Source organism: Salvelinus namaycush, chromosome 1 (assembly GCF_016432855.1).
Source record: "Salvelinus namaycush isolate Seneca chromosome 1, SaNama_1.0, whole genome shotgun sequence".
NCBI lineage: Eukaryota > Metazoa > Chordata > Actinopteri > Salmoniformes > Salmonidae > Salvelinus > Salvelinus namaycush.
Genome location: NC_052307.1, coordinates 73,425,205 through 73,448,331, shown reverse-complemented (window position 1 = coordinate 73,448,331; position 23,127 = coordinate 73,425,205). Strand labels below are relative to the sequence as shown.

Sequence of the window (23,127 nt, the reverse complement as noted above, 5' to 3'; positions counted from 1 at the left end):
TCTTCTTCGGTGGAGATTATCGGCGGTTGGCATCCAACGTTGTGGTGCATTACCGCCACCTACTGTACTGGAGTGTGAGACAGAGAGAAACTAAATCCTATCTGACAGCCCCGTTGCTCTTAAAAAATAGAAAATATTTGAGACTATATCTAATGACGTTCTACTCAATCCACTCTTTAAAATAATTTCCTGTATCCCCTTCTCCCTCATACTAGATATCAGCCTCTCTCTTTCCCTCTGATACTGCCCACACTGTAGCAATACATGCTTCACGGTCTCTGTTTCCTGGCAATAATCACACTTTCCTGTTGGATGCTTTCCTGTCACATTTAAGTCTAATTTAACCGGCTGTGTCTCACCCTTAATCTTGTAAAAAATAGCCTCCTCTCTTCTGTCCCTTCCTGCCGTACTCCCCTCCCCGACTTTCCTCTGTACTTGAAATAAATGCTTGCCCTTAGTATCTTTATTCCACTGCTCCTGCCATCTCTGCACCATCACTGTCCATCATAGGCGGAAATCCCAGGGGGGACGGGGGGGAAACGACCCCCCCATCCTGGGAAAAATATGATTTGTCCCCCCCAATCTATCACTGTAAACATAACTATGTAATTTCAATAATATTAATAATACGCAATGAAAGCACCTGTGCTGATTATAGACACTTAATAGCGCGTTTTTAAGTTTCAAAAGATTGCGACCCCCCCGCCCTTTGCCTCACAATGGTTTGATCCACTGACAGTTTTTTAGCTGGCAAGGTAAGAGAGGGTTCGTATTTACTGTCCGAAAGGCACTCAATGCACGTAATTAACGTGAGGTTAATCCAGTCAATCGCACCATAGCCATGTTTTATGTTGGCAGGATTCACACACACTATAGCTGAATTTGCAGAGCTAGCGCGCAAACTAAAGCAAACATTAACTATCAAGCTAGCTAGTACCTATTCCAATTATGTGGCGTAGTCAAAGATGGAATCTTTGCTATCGTCAGTTTATTCCAAGATCAGCATGCAGCTGTAGTGCTTCAAAGTCCCTGTGATAAGGTTAGCGATAAACTGAAGTCCAAACTGAACACTATATTTAATGGTCTCATTTCAAAAGCTAAATTGTCGCTAGTGAACTTTTTTAAATTTTATTTTACCTTTATTTAACCAGGTAGCAAAGATTATAGCAAACACCACAGAAACGGAATTTGTGCTCGCTAGTTTTACAAATTCAGCTATTGTTGGAAGCCAGCCAATATGAAACAAACTATATTAAAAGTACAAAAGGTTGCAGCATATGTTGTGTAAATGTGTGTGTGTGCTGCTAATCGAGCACTTCAGCAAAGGCAAGGCTGTGCTGGGCCTCACACTTGCCTCTGCTGTTCTTGGAGAGCTTGAATGTCTAAACATTTCACTGCAGAAGAAAACTCAGACTGTCTCTGGTATGCAGGCTGCAGTCGAGTGTGTGCGGTCATCTCTTAGGGGCAAGAGAAATGACGAAAGCTACCTTGCACTGTATGAGAAAGCAACAACATTGATTGACTCCATTGAATCCATTGAGTCACACTCAAGACAATTTGCTGGCAAAGCAGTGGATCACTATAGTGCAGAATTCTTTTAAGTGTTGGATGGTGTAGAGGTTCAGTTTGGCGACCGTTTTGACCAGGACAGTCTAAACGTCCTGCAAAAGTTGGAAAGAGCGCTTCTCACGGGGGAGTTGGATGAGTCTCTAGATCATTACCCAGAGGTGAACATAGATTCTCTTTCAGTGCAGATCCCTCTCTTTCACAACAAATACCCCTGTAGCAGCAGTGGAGAGGCAGCAGAGGTCCTCAGGAGGCTTCCAGTGGAGGTGCAGGGGTTGGTTGACCAAGTTGAGGTGCTGATCAGAATTTTGTTTGTGGTGCCAGTGTCTTCATGTGAGGCTGAGAGGAGTTTCAATGCACTCCGCAGGTTAAAGACTTGGCTACGGGCTAGCATGGGCCAAGAGAGACTGAACTGCGTAGTTGTCTGTAATGTACATAAAGACAGGCTGGACAGTCTCAAGAGGGAAAATATCTGCCAGCAATTTGTTGGATCCATTGAAACCCGCAAACATATGTTCGGTTCTTTTGTTCAGTAGTGTGTATAGCAGTGGTTCTCAACCTTTTTGGGTACTGGAACCCCTGCATATTTTGAGGCAAGGCAGGCAAGGTTTTGAGTGGTCCTCAGGGACCTCCACTCTATATTATATGTAAACTTACTGGAAACCCAATTAGTCCATGGACCCCTGTTTGAGAACCCCTGGTGTAATTGGTATTTGTTCTTTTGTTTAGTAGTTTTCAGTTTTTAGTACATGACAGTACACTTACAAATTATTTATTTCCTGTTATTTTATTTAAAATTGCATACTTTGTGCGACATACTTGTCCATAGCTGCTGTTTGAAGAGTTGAGACACTGAAGGATATTTTGTTTGATTATTTGGCTTTTTCATTGAAGTAGTTATTTTGCTTTTAGAACTGTACTTATTTTAAGCTTTTTGTTATTGTAAAGCTATTGTAGTAGACTCAGGCCAGTGGCAGATATTTAATGACTATATAAATGTATCAGAAAAAGTCTAATTAAAAGGTCAATTCAATACGGAGACCAACTTTGTGATGGTTCTCAATGGAGATTCTTTTAGATGTGATCGCACCATGTTCATTGTATTTATGAAAACTACACCCATACAGTGTACAGTACCATTGTCACCTACTGGCCTTTCTTGATATTGCTGTTTTTAAGTACGAATACCTGCATACATACTGGACTGGTAAGGAGCACTGCTATAACTATTATTAGTAGTAGTATTATAATGATTTAAACATTTGAACAAGTTGGGAAAACCCTTCAGTTAACTACTGTACCTATCAATTATCCAGTAGTAGTGATTATGGTTCCTCAATATACATTTAACATATTACAACGTAGGCTATGTGTTACAGCACTACTTTTGATGTCCCCCTCAGGAATTGCTCTTGAGAAAATTTAATGTAATTGTCCCCTCCAAGGTTGATATCAGATTTTCGCCCCTGCTGTCCATATCAGTCTTTTTGCCTCTGCCTTGCTCATTCAAACTACAACATCCCCATTTCTTAGTGCTTGTTTAGCCAGTACATCAACTGCCTCGTTCCCTTCCACCCCACATGGGCTGGGACCCAAGTAAATCTTATCTGTATACCCATCTGTCTAATCCTGCAATGGGTTTGTAGCACCTCATAAAGCAGGTCTTGTCTGCTACGTGATCTAAAGGACTGGAGACTAATTAACACTGCACATGAATCAGAGCAAATAATCCTCTTTCTGGGTTGACTTCCTCCACCCACTGCAAGACCAACAGTATGGCCATCAATGTTGCCGTATATACAGCCATAGGATCTGTAATACGTTTCCTGACTTCCACCCCACATTCCTGCACTACAAATGCTGACCATCTTTTGAACCATCTGTGTAAATGGATACAAAATCCTGATACACAATATCCAAGGACAGGAGGTGGTAGGTAGCCGAGTGGTTAGAGTGTTGGACTAGTAACCGAAAGGTTGCGAGATCAAATCCCTGAGCTGACAAGGTAAAAATCTGTTGTTCTGCTCCTGAACAAGGCAGTTAACCCACTGTTCTTAGGCTGTCATTGAAAATAAGAATTTGTTCTTACCTGACTTACCTAGTTAAAGAAAGGAAAAATAAAAAACCCAGATGTCTGTTAAACAAATCAGATGGCTCAACACTATGTTTTCCCAACACTTCTAGATCAACTACTGGAAGTGGGAGTAGCCATGGTGGTTTTACAGGAAAAGCTACCATTGGACTAAACTCCCTTCCATACAGTCCTATCTCCTTTGCCTGGGTATTACCCACCCACCCAAAGCTTGTGTTCTGTCTTTGCTCATGTTCCCAGCATGCCTGTAGGATGAGACATTCAGCACCTTCTTACACTTTCTCACCACTCTCTCAATGTGTTCTGCCCAGGTCAGTCTAGTACACCCTAAGGAACCTGAAGACCCCCACACTCTCCAAGTTTCTCCCATACAACCTCAAGCATACCTCATCTCCCACCTTCTTCCTGGTAAAGAACACTGTCTGAGTTTTCTCTAGAGAACCTGAATCCCCACATTAATGGCCACCGCTCTACCTCATCTATTGCTTCCTGTACCTTCCTGACTATGTATGGCACATTTCTTCCCTTCTTCCATAAGGCACCATCATCTGCAAGTAACGACCTCCCAATATCCAGCTGTACCTGAGAGTAAACATAATTGATCATGATTGAGAACAACATAGGACTAATCACGCTCCCCTGTGGTGTACCATTATCCACCAGGTAGCTGCCTGATAGTGACTTTCTCACCCTCACCTGGATAGACCTTCCAAACAGGAAATCCTTTATTCAGTTGTACATTCTTCCTCCATCCCCATAATATCAAGCTTGATTAACACTCCCTCCTTCCACATCATATCATACGTCTTCTCCACATCTTCTTCTATGATATCATGGGGGCCGAAAACAAATGTTTAAAGTGCATGCCGCCACCTACTGTGCTGGAATGTACTATCAATCATGATCTGCCCAATTCTGTACTATCATGAAAATAAAAACCAAAACCAAAATCAAAACCAAATAGATCCCTAACTTCTACCACCCCCCCCCCCAAAAAACCCCATCCCCAACCCCATTTAACTTTATCTATATCATGCTGAAACACTCCAACCCTAGGATTGTTCAGAATGTCAACAGTAACATCTGTTACCCGCATTATCTCTTTTGCCTTCTCCACAATAACCTTCAACCTAGCATTTGTGCTTTCCACAACCCGAGGCGTATTGGCAACCTTAACAATAAAAGCTATGAAGTTAACTTTATTCATTTTCAGTGTCCTTTGACACCACACATTCATGAGCACAAGATTTGTAAACAGGCCTCGAAACCATGCCAGGAACACCAGATGCACCAGCCCCAAAAATAGGTCCACTTACTACAGGTACATCCATGTAAACTCCATCAGCCTGACAGTAGGTCCACTTACTACAGGTACATCTATGTAAGCTCCATCATTCCGCACAGTAGTTCTACCAATCTGTTTTATGGCTTCTGCATATGATACATCACGACTGATCCTAGATCAAATCAAATTGTATTTGTCACATGCGCCGAATACAACAGGTGTAGAGTGAAATGCTTACTTACAAGCCCTTAACCAACGACGCAGTTTTTAGAAAATACCTAAAAAAAAAAAAGAATAAAAAAAAAAAAAGAGGTAAGAATAACAAATAATTAAAGAGCAGCAGTAAATAACAATAGCGGGGCTATATACAGGGGGTACAGGTAACGAGTCAATGTGTCAATGTGCGGGGGCACCGGTGTCGAGGTAATTGAGATAATTATGTACATGCAGGTAGGGTTGTTAAAGTGGCTATGCATAGATAATAACAGAGTAGTAGCAGCGTGTGGGGGGGGGGGGTGCAAATTATCTGGATAGCCATTTGATTAGCTGTTCAGGAGTCTTATGGCTTGGGGGTAGAAGCTGTTTAGAAGCCTCGTGGACCTAGACTTGGCGCTCTGGTACCGCTTGCTGTGCGGTAGTAGAGAGAACAGTCTATGACTAGAGTGGCTGGAGTCTTTGACAATTCTTAGGGCCTTCCTCTGACACCGCCTGGTATAGAGGTCCTGGATGGCAGGAAGCTTGGCCCCGGTGATGTACTGGGCCGTACGCACTACCCTCTGTAGTGCCTTGCGGTCGGAGGCCGAGCAGTTGCCATACCAGGCAGTGATGCAAGCCGTCAGGATGCTCTCGATGGTGCAGCTGTAAAATCTTTTTGAGGATCTGAGGACCCACGCCAAAGGGGGAATAGGTTTTGTCGTGCCCTCTTCACGACTATCTTGGTGTGCTTGGACCATATTAGTTTGTTGTTGATGTGGACGCCAAGAAACTTGAAGCTCTCAAGCTGCTCCACTACAGCCCCGTCGATGAGAATGGGGGTGTGCTCGGTCCTCTTTTTCCTGTAGTCCACAAGCATCTCCTTTGTCTTGATCACATTGAGGGAGAGGTTGTTGTCCTTGCACCACATGGTCAGGTCTCTGACCTCCCTAAAGGCTGTCTCGTCGTTGTCGGTGATCAGGCCTACCACTGTTGTGACATCAGAAAACTTAATGATGGTGTTGGAGTCGTGCCTGGCCGTGCAGTCATGAGTGAACAGGGAGTACAGGAGGGGACTGAGCACGCACCCGTGAGGGGCCCCCGTGTTGATGATCAATGTGTCGGATGTGTTGTTACCTACCCTTACCACTTGGGGGCGGCCCGTCAGGAAGTCCAGGATCCAGTTGCAGAGGGAGGTGTTTAGTCCCAGGGTCCTTAGCTTAGTGATGAGCTTTGAGGGCACTATGGTGTTGAACGCTGAGCTGTAGTCAATGAATAGCATTCGCACTTAGGTGTTCCTTTTGTCCAGGTGAGAAAGGGGAGTGTGGAGTGCAATAGAGATGGCATCATCTGTGGATCTGTTGGTGCGGTATGCAAATTGGAGTAGGTCTAGGGTTTCTGGGATAATGGTGTTGATGTGAGCCATGACCAGCCTTTCAAAGCATTCCATGGCTAGAGACGTGAATGCTACGGGTCGGTAGAGTCCTACAAAAACTATCCGTCTGAGAAAACATCCGTCTGTTCGCGCGCCACGAAGAGGACACGCGCTTACTAATTTTACTTTTCTATTGAACATACTTCTTTACATATGAAATATTATAGTTTATTTACATTTTAGGATACCGGATGATTAATTAAATGATTAATTAGAAACGTAGATTGACTTGTTTGAACAAAGTTTAGCGGTAGCTTTTTGGACTTGTTTGTCTGCATGTTGAACAAGTGGATTAACGTAAACTAACTCACTACATCGCGCTGGTCCGTACAATTGACCTTATTTTAGCGCCAAAAAAAACGTAATACTTCCAGATAAACTGTAATATCAATACCGTTGTAAAGCACAATTTCTCCCCTTTCTGACAAAATCAATGACGAGACCTTCACGATGCCCATCTCTGCATGATTCAAGAAGGCAATGAGCTCCGTCAGGTCTTTTTAAAAATGGCAGGTGGGGAAGCGAAACCTATTGCGTGATAGTGAGAAGGAGTGATGTTGTGTGGGGAAACCGCTTTTTTTCACTCTATCTGTCCAACTTATCACCTCTAAAATTTAAATAAAACACTATAAAGAGTTTATATAATGTGTCATTACATACCTATTTGAAGGTTTGTGTTGAATTTGAATCGGGTTTTTAGGGCGGTGCTAAAGTGATCTTCAGAAGTAAACAGCGGCTTTGGAGAGTCATGATAGCTTGTAATGATGATGCAAAAAATGACTAGGTATCCCCCCTTACCTTGTCCCTATCTTGTTTTTAAACAGTGAGAGAAGTGCTAGACCTGGTGGAGAGAGGCTGTAAGACAGAATTAGTTGCTTTATGCGTGCTGTACGTTACGCCATGACACGCCACGATGTAACGTACAGCATCGGAGGCGTCCGTTTTTTCAACTTTTCTCCAATACTATAGAGCCATTACCATGTCAATCAACGCTTGAATAGAAACGTAGTTCACACCCCAGATTTTGATGACAACACAGTCGCCACAGTCCACAAAAACAATCACAGTTAGTTTTCTTTGCAGCCTCGTTTGAATATCGCGGTTGTGCATATTTGTACAGAATGGGGTTAGCGTACGTTACTGAAATCGATGGCGCCAACTAAACAGACTTTTTGGGATATAAAGACGGATTTTATCTAACAAAAACGACCATTCATGTTGTATACCTTGGGATTGCGAACAGAGGAATATTTTCAAAATCCTGTGATTTATTTAATTTTGTGAAGCCTGTGCTGGTTGAAAAACATGTTGATGTGGGGCGCCGTCCTCAGACAATCGCATGGTATGCTTTCGCTGTAAAGCCTATTGTAAATCGGACAACGCAGTTAGATTATGGCTTGGGGGCGCTATTTTCACGTCTGGATGAAATGTGTGCACAAAGTAAACTGCCTGTTACACAGGCCTAGAAGCTTGGATATGCATATAATTGGTAGATTTGGACAGACACTCTAAAGTTTCTAAAACTGTTTGAATAAAGTCTGTGAGTATAACAGAACTGATTTGGCAGGCGAAACCCCGAGCACAATCCATCCAGGGAACAAAATGTTGATGTTAATCTGTTTTCCATTGGTTTTCTATGGCAAGGTCGTTTTAATAGAAATATCCTTGCAGTTCCTATAGCTTCCACTAGATGTCAACAGTCTTTAGAAATTGGTTGATGTTTTTCTTTAGAGAAATGAAGAAGTAGCCCTGTTATTTTCCTGTGTCACTCTAATGATTTGGTGCGGGTGACCTAGAACATGCTTTCTTTGTTTTCGTCCGGTATTGAACGCTGTTTATCCCGTCTTAAATTTTATTGATTATTTACGTTAAAATATACCTAAAGTTGTATTACGAAAGTTGTTTGAAATGTTTGGACAAAGATTACAGGTAATTTATGAGAGATTTTGTAGTCATGTAGCGTGAGTTGGAACCGGTGTTTTTCTGGATCAAACGTGCCAAATAAATGGACATTTTGGATATATAACGACGGAATTAATCGAACAAAAGGACCATTTGTGATGTTTATGGGACATATTGGAGTGCCAACAGAAGAAGTTCGTCAAAGGTAAGGCATGAATTATATCTTTATTTCTGAGTTTTGTGTCGCGGCTGGCGGGTTGAATTATGATTGTCTGTCTTTGTTTGATGAGGTGCTGTCCTCAGATAATAGCATGGTTTGCTTTCGCCGTAAAGCATTTTTGAAATCTGACACTGTGGCTGGATTAACAACAAGTGTAGCTTTAATTTGGTGTATTGCATGTGTGATTTCATGAGTTTAATATTTATAGTAAATTAATTTGAATTTGGCGCTCTGCCATTTCAGATGTTGTCAAATTGATCTCACTGAAGGGATTTGATCCATAAGAAGTTTTAACAAGAATTTAAGCTTTTAAATTATATAAGATACTTGTATGTTCATGAGTGTTTAATATTACGATTATTTATTTGAATTGCGCACCCTCCAATTTCACCGGATGTTGTCGACTGGTGTGCCGCTAGCGGGACGCCTATCCCTAAGAGGAACTTCTTCTGTGGATTTTATATGGCGGTTGGCAACCAACTTTAAGGTGCATTACCACCACCAACTGGACTGGAGTACAGAGCAGAGAGTGAAGAATCCTACACAATATTATTGTCTCCCTAAGGAAACGAAATACATAATTAAATACTACATCCCCTGAAGATTTCCCCAGCAGTTCACTTAATCCTGGCTCTTCAACCCCATTACTCCACAAATCTAATAACAATCGCTCCCTTTCCCTACCATATTTCTGCCACTGAAATAGAACGTGTTCCACTGTTTCCATCTCCTCCTGACAATGATCACACCTCCCAGTCGGATGTTTCCCCATCAATTTCAATGTACTATTGAGCCTTGTGTATCCCAGTCTCATCCTTGTGACTACACTTTCCTCCCTTCTCTCTCGGCCTGAGGACCTCCCTGCCCCCACCTTTTCCTGGATCTTATATCGATGTCTTCCCTTTTTCTCCCTGTTCCACAACTCTTTGTTTTTAACCACTGTTCTTATTCACCCCTTGGCTTCTGCTTTACTGGTTGACAGTTCCATCTCAACATTAGGATGTTTAAGAGCCTTCTAGGCGATAACATCCACCTCCTTATTCCCATCTACTCCCACGTAGGCTGGTACCCAGAGGAACATCACAAATACCCCAATCTGTTTCAACCTATACAAACACTGCTGAAACACAAATGAATTTAAGCTCATCAGTGCTGCACAGGAGTCAGAGCAGATGACTATTCTGTCTGGCCTCACCACCTCCACCCACTCTGCAGCCAATAGTATGACCACCACTCCATTGTGTAAACAGATAAATGATCCATTGCTCTTTCTGTCACTGCCACCTTAAATTCAGGAACACTAAAAGCTGCACCTGTCCTCCCTGTTTTGTGGTCCTTAGATCCATTTGTGAATATATTCAATAAAGCGTAGTATTGTGTTCTTAAATGTTCACTTACAACTGAATCTACTCCTTCATCAACATCTCTTACCCTTTCAAGCAACCCTAGATCTATCACTGGCTGAGGGAGAAACCAAGGTGGGATAGCAGAAAGAACCACAGAGGGGCTAAACTCCCTCCCAAACAACCCCATCTCTCTCGCCATGCAATTGCCTATATACCAAAAGCATGTATTCAGGTTTCGTTCATGTTCCCAGTCAACCAAGGAGTAACTTTTTTGTATGATGTGTAACCTTATGGTCCTTGTAGATTTACCCAATATGTCATGGCTAGCTCTTGTCTTAACTTTAACGTCATTTCTCCCAACTGCACCTGCATCGCTGCCACCGGAGAGGACCTCCACAACATATCCTTAGGGCTTGGGCCTGGATTACATCTAGCTTTTTTAAAGATATCTGAGCTGCTGATCCATATGCTACACTTGAATAATCCAGTGATGATCTTAACAGCTATAGCATTTTCAACGCCATTCTGTCAGCCCCCCACTCCATTCCTGACAAGCAACCCATCACATTCAATATTTTCTTTTCTTTGACAACTACGCTGTTAATATGCTCCGCCCATGTCATTCGTATGTCAAACCAGACCCCCAAGAACCTAAACCCTCTCAAGACTCCTTCCATTCAACTTCAAGTATATTTCCGCCTCAACCTTCCTTCTAGAAAAAAACACAGTCTATGTTATCTCAACTGAAAACTTGAAGCCCCACCTGAGGGACCACTGCTCAACTTCACTAATCACTTCTTGAACTCTTCTGGCTGTATGGATAATATTTCTCCCTCTCTTCTACAGTGCCCCATCATCCGCAAACAATGACCTCCCAATATCAGGTCTCACCTGGGAGAATACATCATCAATCATAATGGAGAACAACAAACGACTAATGACACTTCTCTGGGGGGTACCATTATCTACCTTATAGCTTGCTGACAGAGCTCCCCACCCACACTTGCTTTTCCCAAGTGGTTGCACCTTAAAATATAAATGTATAATGTGTCATTCTGTAAGTGCTGTTAATGTGAAGGGGAAACGTCTAGGAGCAACAATGGCTCTGCCGCGAAGTGGTAGGCACACAAGCTCACAGAACGGGACCGCCGAGTGCTGAAGCTTATAGCAAGTAAAAATTGTCTGTCCTCGTTTGCAACACTCACTACTGAGTTCCAACTGCCTGTGGAAGCAACGTCAGCACAATAACTGTTTGTCGGGAGCTTCATGTAATGAGTTTTCATGGCCGAGCAACTGCACACAAGCCTAAGATCACCATGCGCAATGCCAAGCGTTAGCTAGAGTGGTGTAAAGCTTGCCATCATTGGACTGGAGCAGTGGAAACGCATTCTCTGGTGTGATGAATCATCCTTCACCATCTGGCAGTCTGACGGATTAATCTGGGTTTGGCGGATGCCAGGAGAACGCTACCTGCCCCAATGCATAGTGCCAACTGTAAAGTTTGGTGGAGGAATAATGGCCTGGGTCTGTTTTTCATGGTTAGGGCTACGCCCCTTAGTTCCAGTGAAGGGAAATCTTAACGCTACAGCATACAATGAAAATCTAGACGATTCGGTGCTTCCAACTTTTTGGGGAAGGACCTTTCCTGTTTCAGCATGACAATGCCCCCATGCACAAAGCGAGGTCCATACAGAAATGGTTTGTCGAGATCGGTGTGGAAGAACTTGACTGGCCTGCACAGCTCCCTGACCTCAACCCCATTGAACACCTTTGGGATGAATTGGAACACCGACTGCAAGCCAGGCCTAATCGCCCAACATCAGTGCCCGACCTCACTAATGCTCTTGTGGCTGAATGGAAACAAATCCCTGTAGCAACGTTCCAACATCTAGAGTAGAGGCTGTTATAGCAGCAAAGGGGGGACCAACTCCATATTAAAGACCATGATTTTGGAATGAGATGTTCGACGAGCAGGTGCCCACATACTTTTGGTCACGTATTGTATAAGAATAGAAACATAAAGTAAATGGCTCAGTAGAATAGAATAAACATGTTAGCATCAGTATAACACAGGAAGGAACAATTTTTGGGAAGGGGGGGGTTGGGGGTCAAGTGTTTAAATTGTGCAGCAGCCTAGGCTATTAAGCAATCATAATGAGTCTGGTAGCAGCAGCTGTGATGTGTGTGTGTAGCATTAAGCTATGGATCCTGGGACTTAACACCTCCCTCTGCAACTGGATCCTGGACTTTCTGACGGGCCGCCCCCAGGTGGTGAGGGTAGGTAGCAACACATTTGCCACGCTGATCCTCAACACCGGATCCCCTCAGGGGTGCGTGCTCAGTCCCCTCCTGTACTCCCTGTTCACCCACGACTGCGTGGCCAGACACGACTCCAACACCATTAAGTTTGCAGACGACACAAGTGGTAGGCCTGATCACCGACAACGACGAGACAGCCTATAGGGAGGAGGTCAGAGACCTGGCCGGGTGGTGCCAGAATAACAACCTATCCCTCAACGTAACCAAGACTAAGGAGATGATTGTGGACTACAGGAAAAGGAGGACCGAGCCCGCCCCCATTCTCATCGACGGGGCTGTAGTGGTGCAGGTTGTGAGCTTCAAGTTCCTTGGTGTCCACATCACCAACAAACTAGAATGGTCAAACACACAAAGACAGTTGTGAAGAGGGCACAACAAAGCCTATTCCCCCTCAGGAAACTAAAAAGATTTGGCATGGGTCCTCAGATCCTCAAAAGGTTCTACAGCTGCAACATCGAGAGCATTCTGACTGGTTGCATCACTACCTGGTACGGCAACTGCTCGGCCTCCGACCGCAAGGCACTACAGAGGGTAGTGCCAGTACATCACTGGGGCTAAGCTGCCTGCCATCCAGGACCTCTACACCAGTCGGTGTCAGTCGAAGGCCCTAAAAATTGTCAAAGACTCCAGCCACCACAGTCATAGACTGTTCTCTCTACTACCGCATGGCAAGCGGTACCGGAGCGCTAAGTCTGGGACCAAAGGGCTTCTCAACAGTTTTTACCCCCAAGCCATAAGACTCATGCACAGGTAATCAAATGGCTAGCCGGACTATTTGCATTGAGTGCCACCCACCAACCCCTCTTACGCTACTGCTACTCTCTGTTTATCATATATACATAGTCACTTTAACCATACCTACATGTACATAATACCTTAATCAGCCCGACTAACCGGTGTCTGTATATAGCCTCACTACTGTTATTTTTCACTGTCTTTTTTACTGTTTTTATTTCTTTACTTATCTATTGTTCACCTAATACCTTTTTTTTTAAACTTAAATTGCACTGTTGATTAGAGCCTGTAAGTAAGCATTTCACTGTAAGGTCTACCTACACCTGTTGTGACAAATTTTGTGACACCTCGGCGCACGTGACAAATAAACTTTGATTTGATTTAATGTGTGTGCTTGTGGGTGTGTGTTAAGGTAAAGAGAATCAGAGCAGATCCAGTTCAAGTGTTCAGCAGTCTGACGGCTTGTAGACAGAAATTGTCTAAAGCTGTTGGTATCAGACCTCTTGTTCCGATACAGTCTGCAGGACAGTAGTAGCCTAAGGGAGTGAACAGCTCCTGGCTGGTGTATGTGGGGTCCTTGATGATGATGCGGGCCTTCCTCAGGCACCGTTTCGAGTAGATGTCCTAGATGGAAATGTTTTCTTTGAAAATACAAGTCGTTGGCCCTGGCGGCGCATCGAGCTTATTGCGGTTGGACGCTTGGGTGTATCAGGATGGGGGGAGGAAAAAGGATGCACTCACTGATATATGAACCGGGGCACAAAACGAACGCTACCTCTGACTCCGCCTACCACTAAACAACTCCCTCCAGTTTCCCGCCACAGCAGTTCAGAAACAGCATGCAGTGAAGAAGTGTGGTGGTCTGGCAATGGAGTTGGTACGTAGACGTATTTATTTTAACTAAGCAAAATGTTTATTTAAAGAGTTTGCTTCGTTTCGTCATGATACCTCAGTTTATTGAGCCAGATGTAAGATTACAAATAATATGCATGAGTTTAACGCTGATGTAGATAGCCAACTAACGTTAACTAGATAAACACATTTTGTATAACTAAATCTAAACGGTTTCCCTTTTTATCTGTGGCTAAAACCTGCCTGAGTGCACTGGGTTTTTAGCTGCTTTCTAGAAAGCACTATGTACTCATGTTAACAGGAATTTTCCCCCTGCATTGATCTGCGTCTTCTGTGGATTGTATATGGCGGTTGGCAACCATCTGGATTGGAGTGTTGGCTCTGCGCTGCTTCGCTATTGGTAGAACTAGAGCGAATATTAACAAAGGAGGCGGTAGTCTACTTGACTGCCGTACGGCGGGAAGTTGATTATCCCCGGCAATGTTAAAATCCTGTAGCTATAGTCATTGCTTCCAGCATACCGCTAGTGCTGTTCGAGTTAGGTTATAGATTTCCGGCACTAAAATTTGTCTTCAGATGTAACTAATTGATCAAGATGACTTTCCGCAGGTGAGTCTTCTGCTTGTTCGTCGATGTATGTGGCAACAATTCTGACCGATATCTACTGTTTAGTCAAGGTTAACTATACTTTTTCTGCGAGTTTGCTCTCTCAGGCAAGGTAGCTAGCTAGCAAGCAGTCAACGCTAGCTACCGTCTCGGCTTGTATCTAGTTAACATGGCTACGGCTTTTTTTCTTCCTAATTGACCGGCGTCTGTGATAATGTAAGTTAACGTTAAATCTGACGCTATAGATCACTAGCTATAATATCTGTAACGTCAGCTAATTTTACCATGATGAAGTAACGTTAACTTTAGATAAGTTAAATACGAAGCCAGAGACCAAATGGGCTAGCAACGATCAGAGCCATCTATTAATAGCTAACTTTAGTTATATGGCTCTGGTTATGAAGTTTCAAACAGGTCTGATGACCTTTTATATTAATAATGGCCATCTCTTAACAGTCTCTTGGTTATGAACGTTTGTCGATAACAAGTTGTCACTTTCTTTTTAGTTGTCTGAGTGTTGCAGTCATCTGGTTCCTGTCTTTCAGCCAGTCGAACTCAGGTTGGTTTTTAATTCATTAAATCAAATTTTGTCACATGCGCCGAATACAACAGGTGTGTAGACCTTACAGTGAAATGCTTATTTACAAGCCCTTTACCAACAATGGAGTTGTAAGAAACGTAATAAAATAAAAGTAACAAATCATTAAAGAGCAGCAGTAAAATAACAGTGGTGAGGCTATATACAGGGGGTACCATAGGGATGGTACCAGGTTTCCTCCAGATGTGACGCTTTGCTTTCAGACTAAAGAGATCAATCTTGGTTTCATCAGACCAGATAATTTTGTTTCTCGTGGTCAGAGTCCTTTAGGTGCCTTTTGCCAAACTCCAAGTGGGCTGTCATGTGCCTTTTACTGAGGAGTGGCTTCCCTCTGGTCACTCTACCATAAAGGCCTGATTGGTGGAGTGCTGCAGAGATGGTTGTCTTTCTGGAAGGTTCTCCCATATCCACAGAGAACTCTGAAGCTCTGTCAGGGTGACCATCAGGTGCTTGGTCACCGCCCTGACCAAGGCCCTTCTCCCCCGATTGCTCAGTTTGTCTGGGTGGCCAGCTCAAACTTTGTCCGTTTTTAAGAATGATGGAGGCCACTGATCTTCTGGGCTCCCGGGTGGCGCAGCGGTCAAAGGCACTGTATCTCAGTGCAAGAGGTGTCACTACCCTGTTTCAAATCTAGGCTGAATCACATACGGCTGTGATTGGGAGTCCCATAGGGCGGCGCACAATTGGCCCAGTGTCGTCCAAGTTTGGCCGGGGTAGGCAGTCATTGTAAATTATTCACTTTTATTTACAATGACGGCCAAACCCTTCCCTAACCCGGATGACGCTGGGCCAATTGTGCGCCGCCCTATGGGACTCCCGATCACGGTTGGTTGTGATACAGCCTGGGATTGACGCCTCTAGCACTGCGATGCAGTGTCTTAAACACTGCGCCACTCGGCCTCGAATTAGCCTACACTATAATTCATTAAACTGGACTGGATTATTTTACCACACCTGCATTGCAATCCAATGCATGCACGATTTCTGCAATACACTGATATATATATTGCAGCGCTGTCATTCTTTGGGGCTGTGCTAGAGAAGGCTATATCTGTCTGCTAATACAGGACTAGTGAAGGTCCAGTGAAAATATGATATTCAGATTTTTCAGGGGGTGCTGCAGCACCTTCAGCACGCCTACTTCCTGTGGCTATGGTCTTAGAGGGGAAAACACATGTACATGTTTGAGAGTCCCACCTTTCCACAGAGGGGTATCCCAAACTGTTTGGATGCCCCCAAGATGCTTGTCCCCCAAGATGCTTGTGGGGGTCGTAGAGCAAAACGGAGAACACCATCGCTACAGACAATTTTGTGTGTAACCTTCTCATCATTATTCATGATTCATTCAAGACTATCCATAATCATGGTAGCATCCACATTAATTTAGAAGTGTTTAGAAAAATTCTATTTTTATTTACAATAAAAATGACAATACATTATTTACTGTTCATTTCTGTTGGCCACAAAATAATTTCAAACATAAACCGCAAATGCATCCAAAAAGTTTGTAAAGTAACAAGTTTGATGTCATCATTACGTGCCAGGTTTACGAGACCAAATACTACACTTGACTAATTGAATACACATTTAAGTGAATTTGTCCCAATACTTTTGGTCCCCTAAAATGGGGGGCACTATGTACTAAAAGTGCTGTAATTCAGTTCACCTGATTATGGAGGAAAATACGTTGAGTCTGTACCTTTAACCTCCTAGTCATTGTATCATTTCAAATCCAAAGTACTAGAGTACAGACCCCCCCCCCAAAAAAAAAGATTTGGTCATTATCCCAATACTTTTGGAGCTCACTGTACAATGCGGAGTAAGCATCGGCCTAGTGTTCTTTTTTGAATGTATTCATTCAAGTACGCAGTGCAGACTGGACCGAGGTCCCCGTGCCGACCGGTTCGGTATGAGTACTGTACCGTTACAAGTTGGAGACATCGAAGCATGTTTGTTTTCTGCTGGTGGCTGGTAAAGTTTGCCGTTCTGACCAACTCCATTTTAATTAGCTGAGTGGAATTGAAGGTGTGAAACGCTCTATCCTTAATTGCAATACTGGTTTGGAAACCTTACACTCAACATAATTATCATCCTAAATTACTTTACAAATAGAACATATACACTTTTACTGTTATCTGTTTTACCATATATTTCAGAATTTTTTTTGGTGGGACATAGTTCGAGTGGATGTTTATTTTCTGTTCCTTCCCAAGTTTCCATTTGCTCAAAGTGATCTAGTTTGGGGAAAATGTGCAATGCATAACACCTCTGTTGGATTCTGTGTTAAAATGGTGCACAGTACTATGTATATCTTCTGTACAATTGATATACGGGTAGAGTTTGAGCTTTCCAAAAATATATTATTTATTATTAACGTTTAGACAGAGCGTCGGGATTGTTGTACGCAATCCCAGCAACTTTTATGAATTATTTAAAAAATAATCCTGTCAGACACCTTTAATACAATTCATAACAATACCGCTTTACATGACTTCTGTTTATGTAATTACTCGTCTTGTTGGCTGAGGGAAAGTGTATGTAAATAGCACTAGCATCTTGAAAGTGAGCTTCGGGAGCAACATTATAATGTTAAATAACTTTTGCTGTGGTGGTAAAAATAATATACTTGTGTTTTTCTCTCATTTTTACAGTGTCACACTCAGGTATACGTTATCTTAGTGTAACCAGAGGGTCCGTCACTATACCAATAACTGATGGCCAGTGTCCTGAGTCGGACTTCAGATTAGAAACCCAGAGAAAAGGCCCAGTGGTCACGTATGAGAACAACGTGATCACCGAGGGGCCAAATTATGTGGGCAGGATCCATCTGATGAACGACTCCAACGGCTGTACTGTTGTAATTCACAATGTAACCGAAGAAGATACAAAGACTGTTTATTATACAGACGGTGGTCTTCCAGGTCAACTGAGAATTGTACTTAAAATGACAAGTAAGAAGCCTCCTGTCCAACCTTTTTTTGCATTAAAAAGATTGAGTGAAAAGTACATGTGACAGTAGAGCGGTTTCTAAAGTTCCACTGTTGCTTAGCTGTACTGAAGGGATGAAACATCAGCTATAAAGCTGGTATTGCTATTGTAAACATTGCAGCACTATTTAACACAAACTAATTAAGCTTTTTGTTCTTATGGTATATTTTCAGACATTACTGAGAGTTCAACCACTACAGCAGCCCCACAACCATCTACACCCACACGAGGTATTATTGTCACCTGATTGTTAATCTGGAAGAAGATAATGCAGTGTTTCCCCAAACTTCAACCGGGGGGTACACATGTTGGCTCTCTTTTTTCCCCCTAGCACTACATAGCTGATTAAAAGAATCAACTTTCATCAAGCTTATTTAAATAAGCTGTGTAGTGCTCGGGCAAAAACCAAAACGTACACCCCTTGGGGTCCCCATGAACAAGTTTGGGAAACACTGAGATAAAGAGAACCATCTTTGTAGTGCATAAATAATTGTTATTCAAGCATGACAAGTGTATTTTGCTTATGATATATTTTCAGAAAGCACTGAGAGTTCAACCACCACAGCAGCCCCACAACAATCTTCAACCACAACAGGTATAATCATCGTCTGATCTTTAAGTTTAAGTAGATTGTGAGTTGTGCAGTAATAGCAGAACTCGGTTCAAATAGTATAAGAAATCTACCAAGCACTTAATGAGCTTGTGTGTTGCAGTAGAACCAACAGAACTGTACCAAAAGTGAAAACCCTGCCGATCTGTCTTTTTGAAAGGCCACATTTTCACCTCGCATAGACAGCTGTGTTGTGAACTAACACACAGCAACATTCTAAATGAGGGAAAGGGGATACCTAGTCAGTTGTACAACTGAATGCCTTCAACTGAAATGTGTCTTCCTCATTTAACCCGACCCCTCTGAAACAGAGAGATAACGGGAGCCCTGTTTGTATTTGAAATCAAATACATTCCAAGTTATTGTTTGGGATCTGTCATTTAGAACTAGACAGTAAAGTTGTCTAACTCAATGTCATGATCACCTCTGATCAGGAGCGAGACGTGGGTCAGATCTGGTGTATGTGCCAATATGTTTTGGAATGTGTATGGTTGTGTATTTGCCCCCATCTGGCTCCTCTGGCCATATTTAGTTTGACAGTCAAGATACTTTTCAACTTTTTTGGCTTCTCTGCCTTTTGGCTAAGATCAAGTGTAGTATCTCTTAAAAAATCTGTTGCTGTCAGTGTAATATCTGCTACGTCCCTTATCTGGGGGCCATATATGAAATAGTTTTTTGGAACGGGGAGATGGAATAGGGGCTTGCTCATCTGCTGCACGCATCGACCTAGTAATGCAGGCTCTCCAGGAAGGGTGCACCTCTCTGGCTGCAGGTAGCCTCATGGTTAGAGAGGTGAGCCAACAACAAGAAGGTTGCCAGTTCGAATCCCGAGTCTGGCGGGAAGTGAGGGTTGCCTAGATGCCATTGCCTGCATGCCCTTGAGCAAGGCACGTAAAACCACACACACACAACTGCTCCTTGGGCACCCAGTGTGGCAGGCTCCTACCTGTCCAACCTGTATATGTATGCGTGTCTTTCGGAGGGGATGGGTTAAAGTGGTCAAATTTTGATTGGACTGCAGGGTAGGGTTGCATGTATATTGCTTTTCCCGCCGGTAGTAGTGCGTTATACCATAATAATAAAATCCAATATGAAGATCTTCCTGTACTGGTTCTATCGAACGTCTCTCAACGCTTGACATTTTTTATACAAATCAGTGGGAAATATCCTTTCAGTGACTGTACCGAGAGTTTTGTTTGTCTCTTTGGTGTAGGCCAACGTTTGTATCATGTGCTTTTCTCTTCAAGTGCGGCTCTGGGAGACGACATGGAAACTATAGAACATGTCCTAAACACCTTTCCAGCGCTTCGGGTGCATTACGTTTGTAAAAGTATCATTCAAATTTTGGTGTAATTTGCTCAAGTTTTAGACCACATGAAAGCTGCTGAGATTGCATTCTTTCCTACAATGATTCAGAGAACGTTAGCAATATAGAACACATGGAAATGTATACATTTGAACAGGGAATTAGGCCTTTTATTTTTTACTTTCAGATTTTTTTAAACGTTTTTGGTAATTGTTTCAATTTTTTTTCAATACATTAGCACACCATATTCTACTGTTCAATAGGACCTTGAAAATCAGAATTGGGTGTTTGAGCAGGGCTGTCACAAAAGCCTGCATACCCATTAGCTCTTCAGATGGAATGTTAGCCACATGTTTTATACAGTACGTTGACTTACGCAATATTGTGAAAAAATGCCAATCTAATACCACAAGTATTATATCAAAGTCAATGTTAGTTTCGCGACAATGACTACCCTGTAGTAGTGCTATCAAGTCATTTCCTGTCATGAGAAATCATTACATAACATGGGTTTACTTGTATGGAAATTTGTGTTCATTTATATGTTAGTACTAGAACCAGGAAATAATCTAGTACTATAACAGTTCTTTTTTTCTGTGTCTGCAGGTCTACATGTGGAACAGCTTGCTGGGCTGGTACCAGTAGGGGTAGTAGTAGTAGTAGTACTACGTAGTAGTAGTAGTACTACTAGTAGTAGTAGTAGTATGCATCAGGAAACACAAAAAGTTGAATGAAGATCCTCCCTTGGCCGAGCTCCAAGTTCTAAATCAAAACACATCAATGGACACAGCAGAACAATGAAAATGATGTCTCTGTTACTAAGGCTGGCTAGACACTGATTTTGCCCTGTCTGCGGGCTTGCCATGAGCATTTCTAATCAATCAAACTCAGGGGCATGTTTTTTTGCTGTCTGCTCCGGTGGAATCTTTTTGAAAGGGCTTTCTAAATGCAATGTCCCATTCACTTCCATTGAGCGTTAGCTAGTGGTGGCTTAAGTTATGTGACGTTTTGTAGTGGCTGTTTAAAGGGAACTGAACCATGCATTACTGTTTCTCCTGGCCCAAAGACTACTGGCAGAGTGAGGAGCCTAACAATAAGTTGTGTAAAATCCTAAAGGATCCCTTTAAACCCTCAGCCTTACTGTACAACTACTGTAATTGTATTTTCTTCAACCTTTCTAACGGTTGATCATTGTCAGCATTATGATTACACCTCTTATGATAATGGGATTGGCAAGTTAAAATATTTTGTATAATGAAATACGGACCTATATCATTTTGCACCTGATTTGTTCCAGTGACCCGTTTCAGGACAGTGTTTTAAGCTATATTTTGTATAACCTCCCAAATGAGTTTTTAAACAACTAGACAATCCTCACCTTCCTCTATCTCAGGGTCAGTAGCCTACTTTGTAGAAAGTAAGTTAAGAGGGGTTCAATTATGAAACTGTTACTCACCCCTGGTAATATCCCACACTCATTGATCTTCAAAAAGACTACCAGCTGAAAAACGTTTTGATATACACAGTACAAATAATTTATTTATGATCAAAGGTTTTAATGTCAGCATAGATCAACACTTTTTCTTCTGAATCTCATTTGAAAGTTAGCAAATTGCACACATACTGCCTTTTTAAAATGCTCTTGAGACAACTTTAGGTAGTTCAGTTTTATCTAATTTATATAGATGCTCTTTTGCAGAATGTAGCTGTGAAGTGGCCCCTCTTGCTATTCAGACTGGTCGATATCCAAACACTCCCTTAGATAGATGCGTTTTCTTTTTGTAACGATGGTTCCACTCAAACAGAAGCTCATGCCTTGTTTTACTGTGGGTTATACAAGGACATTGGGGATGACTTCTCTTGCCAACTGTCCAGCTATAATGAAATGCTAAATTTGATCGGGTAACAATAATGTAAATGTATTTTCAAAGCTTTCTGCATTATCCTCCATCTGAGACCTTTAGAAGTGCCTGAATTCTCTTATCTACTGTACTTTGTTTTTGTTTCTGCAAATGTGTATAGATGTATGAGAACTGATAGCAATACTATTTAGATGATTTAATATACACTGCTCAAAAAAATAAAGGGAACACTTAAACAACACAATGTAACTCCAAGTCAATCACACTTCTGTGAAATCAAACTGTCCACTTAGGAAGCAACCCTGATTGACAATAAATTTCACATGCTGTTGTGCAAATGGAATAGACAAATGGTGGAAATTATAGGCAATTAGCAAGACACCCCCAATAAAGGAGTGATTCTGCAGGTGGTGACCACAGACCACTTCTCAGTTCCTATGCTTCCTGGCTGATGTTTTGGTCACTTTTGAATGCTGGCGGTGCTCTCACTCTAGTGGTAGCATGAGACAGAGTCTACAACCCACACAAGTGGCTCAGGTAGTGCAGCTCATCCAGGATGGCACATCAATGCGAGCTGTGGCAAGAAGGTTTGCTGTGTCTGTCAGCGTAGTGTCCAGAGCATGGAGGCGCTACCAGGAGACAGGCCAGTACATCAGGAGACGTGGAGGAGGCCGTAGGAGGGCAACAACCCAGCAGCAGGACCGCTACCGCCGCCTTTGAGCAGGAGGAGCACTGCCAGAGCCCTGCAAAATGACCTCCAGCAGGAAACAAATGTGCATGTGTCAGCATATGGTCTCAAGGGCTCTGAGGATCTCATCTCGGTACCTAATGGCAGTCAGGCTACCTCTGGCGAGCACATGGAGGGCTGTGCGGCCCCACAAAGAAATGCCACCCCACACCATGACTGACCCACCGCCAAACCGGTCATGCTGGAGGATGTTGCAGGCAGCAGAACGTTCTCCACGGCGTCTCCAGACTGTCACGTCTGTCACATGTGCTCAGTGTGAACCTGCTTTCATCTGTGAAGAGCACAGGGCGCCAGTGGCGAATTTGCCAATCTTGGTGTTCTCTGGCAAATGCCAAACGTCCTGCACGGTGTTGGGCTGTAAGCACAACCCCCACCTGTGGACGTCGGGCCCTCATACCACCCTCATGGAGTCTGTTTCTGACCGTTTGAGCAGACACATGCACATTTGTGGCCTGCTGGAGGTCA

The 23,127-nt window shown here is 42.9% G+C and overlaps 1 protein-coding gene and 1 pseudogene across 3 annotated transcripts; both read left to right on the top strand.

The window, feature by feature from the left end:
• The first annotated feature begins 13,892 nt into the window (after positions 1–13,892).
• LOC120048673 lies at positions 13,893–22,155 on the top strand. Of its 3 annotated transcripts, none has more exons than XR_005477033.1 (6): positions 13,893–13,969; positions 15,057–15,109; positions 17,800–18,099; positions 18,310–18,366; positions 18,675–18,731; positions 20,659–22,155. XR_005477033.1 is itself a non-coding variant. In XM_038994809.1 (6 exons), the coding sequence occupies exons 1-6, from the start codon at positions 14,540–14,542 to the stop codon at positions 20,784–20,786; spliced, it is 609 nt and encodes a 202-aa protein (XP_038850737.1). In that variant the 5' UTR covers positions 13,977–14,539; the 3' UTR covers positions 20,787–22,155. The 3 variants fall into 3 exon arrangements, 1 of the variants encoding a protein (XP_038850737.1); XM_038994809.1 differs by lacking the exon at positions 13,893–13,969 and adding an exon at positions 13,977–14,553; XR_005477034.1 differs by lacking the exon at positions 15,057–15,109 and having other exon boundaries at positions 13,910–13,969.
• LOC120057351 lies at positions 19,308–19,509 on the top strand (annotated as a pseudogene).
• Positions 22,156–23,127: the final 972 nt, after the last annotated feature.

Bases quoted from the DNA above. Each gene is read 5' to 3' on its own strand.
- LOC120048673 (XM_038994809.1), top strand. The intron at 15,110-17,799 runs GTTGGTTTTTAA...TCATTTTTACAG, and splicing joins TTTCAGCCAGTCGAACTCAG to TGTCACACTCAGGTATACGT. The intron at 18,732-20,658 runs GTATAATCATCG...CTGTGTCTGCAG, and splicing joins ACAATCTTCAACCACAACAG to GTCTACATGTGGAACAGCTT.